Raw genomic sequence first — 13552 nt, forward strand, 5'->3', positions numbered from 1 at the left:
GTCTGCTGGACGGCATGTGATAAGTGTGTATTTTTCAATGTCAACAATAATCTCAATCTTTATTTAAGTCCGTCCAGCAGACGGAGTCATTTCAGTAACTAACAAATTAAATTTAACAAACAGGTAGTAATAATAGAATATACATCATTTCTATTTTTATTTTAATTATCACGACACTCATTTATTTGTATTACTAATCCAATTTGTAATTTTCTTTTTTGACGTACTGAGAAACTCTCAGATATAATTTCAATATACTGACTAGTAATTCACTGAAATTTTGAGTTCCATTTACAAGAATATTGTCTTCAAATGTTGACCGCAACTACGTCTTAGCTCGTCCATCCTGAGGGACCAATTTTTGATAAATCGTCCGAGCATTTCTACCGGTATCTGGCGAATAACAGAAGTAATGTTGGCTTCCAGTGCCTCAAGTGTAGCTGACTTTTCCACGTAGAAGAGCTGTATCTTGTATGCTTTCAAGCCAAGACGTTCGCGTAAAATACACTAGGTCGTACTATACGACAAGCGAAGTTGCTGAAAACGGCGCCAAATCGATTGTTTGCGGTCTGCGCGTTCTCTCTGCTACAGCCGCTAAATTTTTCTCACAATGTGCTGGAGTTGATTTAGTCGGTCGAGTATCATTCAATAATGAATATTGTTTCTCCAATTTGTGGATGGTATGGCAAATAGTGGCCTCAGAAGGCCTACTATGAATCTAATTTGACCGAAGCGCGCAAAACACATTATTCACAGAACGCGAATTTTCGTAGTACAATTGCACAATTTGTAAACGTTGTTTAGGCGTAAGTCTTTCCACGATGAAATGTCAATCAGTACTGAACCAAAAAAACATGACAGCTTGAAATGACTTGCGCGTCATCCGCCCCAATTACCCGATTGAAAAAAAAACCTCTAGTTGGATCATCCTTTATAAAACGCAGACCTACCCTTGATAGTCGTCTTTACGTATCAAGCAGTCATACTGTCAATTCGATTTACGAAGTACGAACCGCTTTGACTAAGTCGCGCCTTCTGCATTATTTGACCGGAGATCCGCTCAGACAAAGTCGCGTACTTTTATGTCACAGCGAAATAGTTAACGTATTATCAAGCATTAAATTTAAGTCCCATCGGTCGAGACTTTTGAGCATCGTATGTATCATTTCTGGGTGAAGTTCGCTGTTCTAACGTTCCCGAAAAGAACTAAAGAGTGGATTGGGTAGCTGTTTAGGGCCTTTCTCGTTCTACAACTAGTGAACAGTGATGTTTGATGGAGTTCCGTTACTGCTCTACAAAATATACGGATATTAATCGCCAAGACAACATCTCTTGCCCTTTTAGAAGCTGAAAGGTAATTGTAAGTTTTGATTTATGTAACTGATTATCTTTTTACTGTCTTTCATAAAAACATCTGTTATCTTGAATACACCTTTTTTATTTCAAACACTTTGCTAAACGCAATCCCTTTTGGATTATTAGTGTCAACGAACCCACAAAACAAATAACTGGTCAGGTCTCACCAGCCTGACACAATCAGCAAGACTGGTCTCTCTCTCTCCTCATTTTTCCGAATTACCCTCGTCTTTTGTTTTGGACGTAACCCTAATAACAAACAAAGCAAAAACAACAATTGATTGATTCAACATAAGATAACTTATTTGTATCGTCCTGTCAAGTGATTCGCATAGATCAGACCGTGTACGTTTCCAAAAAAATTGGTTAATCGGAGTACATTCAAATGGTTTGGAATAACATTCTTAATCCAAAATTCGTTTAAAATTGTAAGATAAGGGCTGTTCCCAAGTGAAGGAATAATTTTCTAAAGTACTCTATTATTATCAGTAATAGTTTTTTTCTAAAGTAACATTTGTAAAAATACATGAAGAATTCTAAACGAAATAAAAAAGTCAAATTACATTCATCTGTTTTCATATGTGAAAAATCAATTAAGATATTTTATTCTTCTTCGTAAATTGTTTGTGTTGGCACATTCGGTGGCAGCATGTAATTGCGTAAGGGAATTGAGGAAAGCTTTTGATCCACAGGTTCACGTGTGTCATACAAGCTTGGTGCTTGAAATATGATGCCTAATGTTCCACCAATGCATGCCAAAGTGAATATCCACAGAAAAAATCTGTCAAGAACCATAGCTACAAATTTCCAATCTTCTATCACCTGTGAATTAGAAAAAACACTCATTGAATCACAAAACTAGCAAGTCTGAAATAAATTAATATTGAATCTCTTTTTAGGTTGGGTCTTTGAAATTTAGTACCAAAATGGAAAAGATAAAACCAATTGTTTTAAGCATCTCAGTATCATAGTACGCAAAACTCCCGCTTTTATTCCAGTGTCGGGGGTTACCTTCAACAAGCATTTTACTACAATAGGGGGGGGGGGGCATGATGCGTAAACAGTTAACTGCTTAACTGCTCTCTCTCTCTCTTTCCTTAGCCTACTGGTCTTATGCATGCTACTTTATTTCCACGGAATGTGCAACCGCGTTGGCCACGGTCGTATATACTATCAATTTTCTAAACTATGGGAACAAGCAATTGAAAAAGAATTTTTAAGTTCCTACCCTCACAGAAATCACCGTGACAAATGTAACCGAACTGGCGAGATTTGAAAGAGAAAAATTTCTGGAAACAACGCATTTTCAACCTAATCTCTCAAACTTATTGATCTCACAATTTTATGAGAAGTCTGTATCCATATTCTTGATATACGAGTATATTATGAGAATTTTCGCTATCTTCAATAATTTTTTTAAATTTCTGTTTTTAATTTGAAAAATGAAAAATTTTTAAGCGAAATCAATAGTAAAACTTTAAGATCTATTAACGAAATGCAAAATTCTTGGTATATACCTATATTGAGTATATGTTTCTATCAAATTCTTATTGAAATTTGCTGTCCATCCGTTTGATAGATTGGGCTGTATAATAGGTGGACACAATTAAAAATTACATTTTTTAACATATTATAGATATTTATTTTAGGAAAACACGATTTTTCAATCAATTTTTTCACCTGTACTTACCGCTGCAACCTAATATATCCAACCAATTGACATTAAATTTTAATTACACGTCAGTAGCAAACATATTTTCGATATGCATGGCAAGAATTTTTGATGTATTGAATAATTTGTAAGATTTTAGATATTTAGTGTAAAAATGAAAATTCATAGATGACAGTGTTAGGTGAAAACCATGTAATTAATTAGATAATATCAGCACCGAATATTTGGAATATATGTATATATACAGAATGTCTCAGGAGTACTATAGTTCCAGGTAATGGCGGATAGAAAAAAATGAAATCGAAAAGTCCGAAAACATTTTTGGATCACAAGCGTATTTTGAGTACTACGGGGCATTAAAATTGCCCGAAGACCAATATCTCCTACCGTAGTAATTTCACCTTGCTTCGAGCATTAAACAAAAAATAAATAAAATGAATAAAATAAAATAAAACAACTTTCCCTATAGCGTAGTAGGGAAAATTCACTAAATTTTGTGAAATTTAAAAAAAATTTAAGAAATTTTTCCTAAGCCGTAGTAGGGAAAATTCATTAAATTTTGTGAAATTTATAAAAAAATTTAGGGAATTATTCCTAAGTCGTTGTATGGAAAATTCACTAAATTTTAGAAATTTAATTGGAAATTTAGGGAATTTTTCCTCTAGCGTAGTAGGCAAAATTGACTCATGCGGGAACTACCTACATCCAAAGGCACAATGCGGCACTAAGAGTGCTTTATTAATATCTCTGTCACTCTTCCTGCATTAACCTTAATAGCACTCCTCTAAACGCTGCTAGGGAAATCGAGTCAATTGTTGAGAATGGAAAGTGCCGCATATACTGGAACTTTATATTCTCGACAATAGTTTCTGTTGCACACTCGAGGCCAAACATGGTTCTTCTTGACTTCGAGAAGCGAACCATATTCGTTATCGAATTTTCGGCACCAGCTGACAAAAACATCATAGCCAAGGAGAATGAAAAGAAAGAGAGGTATAGAGACATTATAAGGGAGTTGCAACGATTGTACCCTGAATATTCTGTTAAACTAATCGTCCTTATCATCAGCGCTCTTGGAGGTGCCAAGCTTTCACTCGTTAATAATCTGAAAAGCATCCCTGCGTGTCAACAATATGCTAAAACACTTGCGGGAAAAATGCAGAAGGCGGTAGCTGTTGGATCGCTTCGTGTTCTCAGGGTGCACGAAACTTTTGCCGGATCGTCGTATTGATCATATTACAGACTGTAACCACCTATCTCACGGTCATGAGACGTGTTTGTGACTGAAAGTTTACCGTGATTTCGCTGGGAGCGGGTGCAATTTTTCAGATTAGCACCCACCCACGGTGAAATCCTTCGGTTGTCCTTATGTTAAATTTTTAATATATATATTTATAAACATGCGCACCATAAGGACATGGAGCGACCCAAGGACGATCACTTTCTGCATTGTCCCCGCAAGTGTTTTAGCATGTTTTTGACACGCGGGGATGCTTTTCAGACTATAAACCAGTAAAAGCTTAGCACATCTAATAACTCTGATGATAAGGACGAATAGTTTAACAATAAATTTTTTTCATTCTCCTTAGCTATGATATTTTTGTCAACTAGTACACAAAATTACATAACGAACATGGTTCGCTTTTAGAAGTTAAGGAAAACTACGCCAGGTCTCGAATGTGCAACAGAAACAATTGTCGAGAACGTAATGTTCCAGTATAAGCGGCAATTCTCATTCTGGACAATTAAATCTATTTTTCTAGGATCGCTTAGCGGAGCGATAATAAGGTTAATGCCATAAGAGTGGCAGAGATGATAATAGAGAACACTTAGTGCCGCATTGTGCTTTTGGATGTAGGTCGTTCCCGCATGAGTTAAACAACTAGATAGTATGTGTCCTGGATGCTTAGGGTCTGCATGGAATGTCCTGCATCTAACATCAGGAATTTCTTGGCTCAAAATGTGGCGATGACTATTAATTACGATGTGGCGACTGACTATTAATTTTTTTAACCATATTCAGCAGAAGCCCTTGGTACAGGGACCCTCTATCTGCAACCCGAGGACAAGTCTAAGGCAAGAACATAAAAAACAACCGCTAAAAGCAGGCAGCTTCTGCAAGATGATAGCGATTTCAGGACCAGGAGGAACATTGATATCTCGGAGAAGTTCGAATTCTAGAGCACAAATTTTTAAGTTGATGGTGCTAAAAGAGCTTCTGCTGATTTAAATTGAAGGCCAAAATCGAGGATAGCACAAAAGACCAAAAAAAGCTTGCATCAACTCAATAACAAGATTAAGTGAGCAAGACAAAATGCGTCCCGTGTTCAGTGTGTGATTTACTACATAACATTTGATAGACCTTTCACGAAAAGGGTTTGAAAGTTGGCCCAAGAACTGAGGAGCTTCAAACACACTAAACAAGTCAAAGCAAGAGACACTGGTATGGACTTTGGATTTGACAAGTGTGCCAACATTTATCTGATAAGAGAAAAGACCATTGGCGTTCTCAAGGACCCTCAGCTTGCGAATATAAGTGTTATTATATATGTTGACACTAGAGAGACCTATACATACCTGGGCATTCCTCAAAGCTGCATTTAGGACGTAACACCAATAAAGGACTCTCCCCGAAGCAGATACAAGCACCTTCTTTGACAGATCTGGTGTTCAAATCTGTCGGCGTTGCATAAGGTATCAGTAACTAACATGCTTGCCGTCCCGTTGTTGCTATATTCGTTTGGGGTGGTCCAATAGACGAAAAAAGAGCCTACGGCCCTTGATATTGCCACACGTAAGATCATGCATATGCTTAAGATCTTGCATATCAATTTATTTGTTCCACCATTATATTTCTCTCGCCATGAAGGCGGACGCGGACTTTTGAATCTTTAATGTATTTATAACACAATTGTTCTATGTGCAGCTTACATCGTTGCAAATGGCAGCGTTCCTATCCTAAAAATCGTCAGAAAAGCGAGAGTTTACAAAATTCCACCAGGGTGGTTTTATTGTCACCTTAGTATAGCGTGATTGCATCTTATGTCTAGAGGTTCCTGGCGATTGGTGCATAATATATCATGCACACTCTGAGTACCTAGAACCCATACTATATCTATGCGTTCTACTCCAGCGGTAACGACGTAACTTAACAAGCATAATGTGGACTTAAGAGTGCTTTATTGCCATTTTTGTCACTCACATGGTGTTGGCCGCGACCCTGCCCTGCTGAACGCTTCGAGGGAGATAAGTTCCATTGTTTAAAAGAAGATGTGCCAAATTTTCTGAAACTACGATTTTCGGGCAGCGGTTTTCGTTGCACTGTCGAGTTCTCCAAGACTTAAAAAAATAAACTATATTCGTTATCGAATTCTCGGTTTTACCTTACTATAACATCACTGCCAAGCTCAAAAGAATTTAAGAAATTAGAATAAGTAAGAGAAAGTAAGGGAACAATGCAGAGCCAAATGGATAATCTTGAAAAAGAATAGTTGAATATTCCACAAGACTAAAATGAATAATTTTAAGTATAAACAACGAGAATATAGTGCTCAAAAGCTCGATTTCATTAAGAATTGAAAATTTTGGTTTTGAGAGTAATTTGCAGAGACTCGTGGGGGTATTTTAGAGGGTATCTGAGTGAGATCATTTATTTTGTTGGTGAGTGGATTTTTGCCTACCCTCGAATTTATATTCGATGTCGATGTCCAATATACCTTGAAGAAAGAATTATCATCCAAGTGGTATGAGTGGCCCTGAACCCTTAGGAATCCATATCATCAGGAGTATGTTTCACCAAGTTCAATTTTCTTTATGAATGTCGCGTCAGCGTGTTGCTTATTCAGAAGCGAATTGTGTATGTAACAACTATTCTTGCTGTAAAGGAAACAAATTGGGATCTTGAGTTTTTGTCCCTAATTTGAGTAATTCCAATTATACAATATGTTTTCTTTTTCTTTTATCTGTCCTAATTTTACTGTTGTCTTTTAACTAAAAAATATTTATTGTTGAATGAAAAGGTTTTACACAGTGTGTGTGTGAAGATTTTATATGTTGAGGTTCGTTACCATTTATGTGAATAAGTTATTTTAAATTTCAGAACGTTCCTTTATTACTGGTGCCGTGTTAACTGATTTTTAAATAAAAAAATATAATTATCCCTTACTGTTTTAAATATCATTTAAGGTTGTATGCAAATCCCATCTCCGTACAAATAGTAGAGTTCCGTTAGGCGTCGCCAAGCCATACCGCATTAAAAAATCTCACGGAGCCGCATGGTGAAGATTTCAGTGCGCTTCTGGCTTAGAATTCGTAGGGTGTGTGTATTCATATAGTTACCACTACTATGCCAGTGGTAGATTCTTAAATCCTGCAACGTCGCAATCAAAACCTAACCTGGGCTGATCAACTGTCATGTGCGTTTGAATAGCTAGATACAGCAGATAAGCTGGAAAGAGGGAACAGTGTTGCTGCAATGCCATACTGTTATGTTTATCAATTTTAAAGTGACTAAATTTTTAATATTTTTCATTGAATTATATATGAAACTACGCGGTCGAAAAACTTGATATTTTTTTTTTAATTTGTATTTTCAAGCAGCACTAATACCGACATTTTTAAATTTCTCTACCAGTGCGTTTAATTGCTATAAATTAAAATGTGGAGAGTGCGTATGCACTGTTCATGAACTACATTTTAAAGTAGTCGACTTGGACATAAATTATATCTGCATCGGTATAGTTAAAAAATTCGAAATTAATTTAGCCTATAAAGCATTATTTCATTTGAATATAGCTCTTTTTTCAGGAAATTCAACCCGAGATTGATTTTTTTACATACAACCTTAAATGGATAAACATTGCTTATCTCATTTTATCCCTCAACTCCTCTATTCTCGCTATCCAAAGTGAAAATTTTGATTGATCTGCGTGCTTTCAGATAAGTTAATAATCATTAGAGATCTAATAGATTTTTGGGAATATAGTTAAAAAATATTGATGTGAGATGAATTCTCGGAAAGTAATAATTTAAAAATAAAAAATAAATAGAAAACTGTAATTTAAATAATGTAAGAATAAATCCGTTACATAATTGGCGCCCGAACTTCGAGACTCAATCAAACTTCTTTTAAATCCTGATTTTTCTTTTCGGTCTCCATTTTTTGCAAGTAAATGTCATTTTCTGATTTTCCACCTTTAAATACTAGATCGAGACGCTTACCTTTGCAAGAAGCAACTTTAAACCTAAAAATAAGAAAGGGGGAGAAAAAAAGGATTCTGTTGATAGGTTCTCTGCAAAGAGTAACTTACTTGTAATCATGAGTCAAGAAGCTTTAGAAAATTTAAAGAGAGAGATAGACGAGTTGAGACAGTTAAATAACACACAGCGTGAGGAAATTATTCGAATGCGAGAACAGCGAGACCGATTACAATGTTAGCAGTCTATACAGCAGAAGGGGGTGGGAAAAATCAAGCTATAAATAATTTGGTACCTGGTTTGCGTGGTTTAAATATTGATACTAAAGTGCCTAAATTCGATAGTGATCAGACAAATAACCCGAATGAATTTTTAACAAGTTTGAATAAATACTTTACTTTAAAACAAGTGGCAGAACAACAAAAGTGACTTATTTTGGAAAATGCTTTAGAAGGTAGGACAAAGATTTGGTTTGAAACAAGATGCGTGGATTATGTAAATTACGGAGCTTTCAAAACTGCATTCTTAACCGAGTTTTACTCTATTCCTGTTCGTGTCAAAATAAAATCGCGCTGGTCTGCCAGGCGATTTGAGCCCAGTAAAGGAAATTTGCAAACATATTTTCTATCTCAATATAAAGAGGCACAATATTTTCTACCAGCTCTGGTAGCATATGAAATAAATTATAGTATTATTCAACAACTTCCCCTTAGATTTCGCGAAGCGTTGACCGTTATCGATTATTCTGATGTTAATAGAGTAACACAAGCTTTAGCATACTGAGATTTGACTCATGAAGAGAGAGAGGGTAATAGAAAGCGTCAAAAACGCAAAGTTAATAACAGCTACGAAAATAAGGATTTTAAATTCAAGCCTCGTGGCTCTCAGACTGCTTATAAGGAAATCAATAACATATCTGGAAATCTGTAAACGTCAAATCAAAATATCAATCCTGGTTTTCTTTCTTGCAATTTTTTACATCAAAATTGCGATTCGGGATTTAATAATGCACAAGCACCCGTTTATCGATCAGCTACTTCAACATCGACTCAGCCTTCTAATTTCTCTAATCTTGCCGATGTCAGTGTTCCCCCTCCTAATTGCTCCCAATACTACAATTCAAGCAATTTAAACTAAATCCGGACGCGGTGTGTTCTGTTCTGACGGTGCTTCATGGGCCATATGATTTATTCCAGGACCTATCTAATGACGTAATAAAGGAACCAAGATCGGAGAAAATACGTGGCTCTTTTCAAACTCAAAAATATCTGATACTATTAGTGAGAGTTTTTTATTTTCCAATTCCAGCTTTAGCTGACACTGGAAGATAAATTACATGTATCTCCTAAACATTTTTCAATTACATATTGCAGCATGGAAATGTTCCGGAATTACCGGTAACAAATGTTTTATTGACAGCGATTGGAAAAAAATGACTCAGATTAAAAAACAAGTTTTGCTAAATGTAATTATTGAGGAATACTGTAAACAAGTACCATTTCCAGTGGTGCCTGATTTGTCTAATAATATGATTTTGGGTAATGATTGGCTATTGAATAATAAGGCAGTACTTGATTGATTGGCTATTGAATAATAAGGCAGTACTTGATTGATTGGCTATTGAATAATAAGGCAATACTTGATTTTAAACATCGCATTGTCACACTTGATTGTTATCGTGTTTCGAAAGAATTATTGTTGTACTGTCGAGTGTCGTTTGAGAGAGTGTTGTCATCACATAACAATGATTTCACATTTATCCATATCGAGGTATCCTAACGGTAGGCTGCCAACGCATGCGACACGACTTGATGGTACTTAACCAAAAATAAAAGCAATAAAAAAACTAACCGAGAAGTTAGCGCTAGAAAGTCTTGCTCGCGTAATCGAGCAAGATGAGGCTAGAAGTTGGCCAAAACTAAAAGGTGCTCACTCACTTCATTAAATTATGAAAGTTCTATCTCGGGTGAGCAGAGCATGAAGGTTGCCACTTCTCGCGTTTAGATTATAAGCGAGAAGTGGCACCTTCATGCTTTACTCGCCCGTGATAGCACTTTAATGTTTTGATGGAGCGAGCGAGCATCTTCTAGTTTTGGCCAACTTCTAGCTCCATCTTGTTCAATTCCGCGATCTAAAACTTTCTAATTCTTACTTCTTGGTTAACTTTTTATTGTTTATATTTTTGGTTAAGTATCATCTAGTCAATCGCGTGCTTTGGCATCCTATCGTTAGGACGCCTCAATATAATGACTTTTCCTGAAATAGAAGTTCAATATTCGGATTTTTTTCTAAAATAGACAGCAGGACGAATTTTTCATCAATATCCTTGCAATGAGATTTACAATGGGTAACAATTTCTTTCAATGCGATAAAAAAAATAATAAACCGAGTTCCAAAGAAATAGAGACCGGTAATGTGGATGTGCGACAGACCGACCATCCTATTATTGATGTTATGAATGAAGATTTGATTTCTAATGATTGTAACGATGATTTTGTCTATCATTTGTCTGATAATAAGAAGAGCAAGTAAAGTCTTGTAACATTAATAATTGTAACGAAATAACCGAATGTGTAATAACGGATAAATTGAAGCATTGTAAAGATTTTTTTATCGAATTTCAATAAAAAAGAATATGATGACAATTCTATGTATGATTATTTATTAAGGGGATTTGAATGCACTGGAAGTTGCCCAACTAGATTTTTTATATTCAAATCAAGCCTATTGTGATTTCGAGGACGATTCATTTTTGAACGATATTCGATCGATCGCGTATTTCCTTACGACATGTGATTCTCGGGAATGTGATGCATTCGTTCACATTATGTTAAAATTTAACAAATTATTATCTCAGAAAGATGTCGTTGCTGGAAGTTATGAGTATTCAATAAAAATTAAATCACATAAAACATTTGTCCATAAAACGTGTCCTATCCCGTTAAAATATCGTGATTCAGTTGGAACAGAAATCGGTAGAATGCTTAGAGCAGGAATTATTGAAAGATCAACCAGTTCCTACTGTAATCCATTACGTATAGCAAAAAAAAATAATGGGGATATTCGGATTTGCTTGGGCACTCGTTTTATTAATAACATAATAGAAACTAAAACTGAATCTCCAACGCTTGTTAATGATATTATATGATAATTATAATATAAGAATTATAATGATATTATATTGGGCACCGATGACGATTTTTGGGCTCCTTTATTTTTTTCAAAAAACCGGACTTTCAAGTGGAGGTGCTGACCGCTAGCACCTCCAGTACAGAAAAATTGAAAAATCGAAAAAATCAACAGCGCCAGAATTTTGGGCTTTTTTGAGAATCTTCAAAAATGCAAAAATAAATTTTGAAAAAACAACCCCTTTCTTCTAAAAACTACCCTTAAATTTAAATATGCACCTAAACTGAATGTAAGCATATTAGATTTTTGGGCTTTTTTTGGGTTCTTCTTAGGCACCAATGACGATTTTTAGGCTCTCTTATTTGTCTTAAAAAACCGGACTTTTAAGTGGAGGTGCTGACCGCTAGCACCTCCCGTACAGAAAAACTGAAAAATTGAAAAAATCAACAGCGCCAGAACTTTGGGATTTGTTTGGGCTCTTCAAAATTACCAAAATTAAATTTGAAAAAACAATACCTTTCTTCTGGAAACTACCCTTCAAATTAAATATGCACATAAGCTAAATGTAATCACAAATGACGATTTTTGGGCTCTCTTATTCTTCTCCAAATAACGGACTTTTCGGTTTGAGGGGCTGTCCGCCCACACTTCCACTAGAGCCAATTAAAAAAATCAACAGCGCCAGAATTTTGGCCTGTTTTGGGCTCTCAAAATGTGCAAAAAATAATCTTTTAAGAACAACTCCTGCCTCCCCAAAATTATCAAAAATTAACTTACGCACCCAGCCAAAATTTAAGAATATCCGAATTTCATCCTAAACCCCTAAAAAAATATGGAAAAAATAGCTAAAACAAAAGTGTACAATAAGTACGAAAAAAACCTATACCGCAGGTCTGATCTAATTTGATACTCACCAAATATATATATTGACGTTAAGAGTTGGAGCATAAAAATCGTAGTCAGTATTTTTGAGGAGCCCAAAAATCAGAGACTATTTACATTGTGAAATTCGAATAAAATTTATTTTTTAAAAAAGTTATATCTACGTGGCAGAGAGGGGTTCATTTTTTACGTTAAGAGTTGGAGCCCAAAAATCGTAGTGGGTATTTTTGAGGTGCCCCAAAATCAGAGACTATTGACAAATTAAAATTCTCAAGAAAGTTATTTTTTGACAAAGTTGTATCTACGTGGTAGAGAGGGATTCATTTTTTGCGCTAAGAGTTGAAGCCCAAAAATCGTAGTGGTATTTTCGAGGAGCCCAAAAATCATAGAATCTATTGACATTGTAAAATTCTAAACAAGTTTTTTTTGGCAAAGTCGTATGTATGGGGTCGTATGTAGGGGTTGATTTTTCACGTTAAGGGTTGGAGCCCAAAATGTAAATGTTGAAACCCAAAAATGGAAGTGGGTGTTTTCTGGGAGCCCAAAAAAGCCCAAAAATTTCCCGAGATGAAATTACTGAAAATTTTTTATTTTTCTAAGAAGTTGATTTTGGAAGTTAAGGGTTGGTTTGGGGATTTTTTTGCGGATTTCAAAAGCCTAAAAAAGTCTAAAATTTTTGGGTAAATGAATTTTTATTATTTAGTGATTTTAAGAAGTGGAGGTGCTGAGTTAATGTAAGCTGGCACCTCCACACGAAAATTGATTTTTTGAAAAAGTAAAGGAGCCCAAAAATTTTAGTTGACGCCTAAAAAAAGCCCAAAAAAGGCCAAAATTCTGAGCTATAAAATCCCGAAATTCGATTGTGGAGGTGCTAGCTTAATGGACCTGGAAATGTTCCTGTTGTGATTATTTTTAATTTCAAGTATCTTTTACCGTTTTAATTGATGAAAGGTGAGACTAGGTTCTTATGAAATAAGATAGTTTTGTAGCTAATATGGAATATTACTGTGGAGATGAATTTAATAACTAGATGATATGAAAGTTGTTTTGGGTAGTCATTTTTAATTTCAGTTTGTTTTGGAGCTTTTAGCTGATGGAGGTTGAGACTTGGTTCGTTAAATGTGATAGGTGCAGTTTTTAAATGTTGTTTAATTTTACCTTGGAGATGAGGACATGAACAACTTTTTGGGGAAAGCGTTTGTTTTTTATTTGGTTTTTAAATATTACTGTTGGATTGTGGGTATAGTTTAGAGTTTTTTGAAGAAGAATAGTGTAATATTTTTTATTTTGAATTTCTTCGGCAGTGTGTTGTTAACC

The 13552-nt window shown here is 35.3% G+C and overlaps 1 protein-coding gene across 5 annotated transcripts in view; it reads right to left on the bottom strand.

The window, feature by feature from the left end:
* Positions 1-1421: 1421 nt before the first annotated feature.
* Positions 1422-13552, bottom strand: part of LOC117180926 (acetylcholine receptor subunit beta-like 2) — a 562005-nt gene continuing 549874 nt past the window's right edge. For 4 of the 5 annotated variants that reach the window (XM_033373559.1, XM_033373558.1, XM_033373561.1 and 1 more), the window contains one exon: positions 1422-2178. In XM_033373559.1, coding sequence (XP_033229450.1) covers positions 1960-2178 — 219 coding nt within the window. In that variant the 3' untranslated portion in view covers positions 1422-1959. The remainder of the gene's footprint in view (positions 2179-13552) is intronic. The other variant, XM_033373563.1, reaches the window with a different exon arrangement.

Source organism: Belonocnema kinseyi, chromosome 9 (assembly GCF_010883055.1).
Source record: "Belonocnema kinseyi isolate 2016_QV_RU_SX_M_011 chromosome 9, B_treatae_v1, whole genome shotgun sequence".
NCBI classification, from domain to species: Eukaryota; Metazoa; Arthropoda; class Insecta; order Hymenoptera; family Cynipidae; genus Belonocnema; species Belonocnema kinseyi.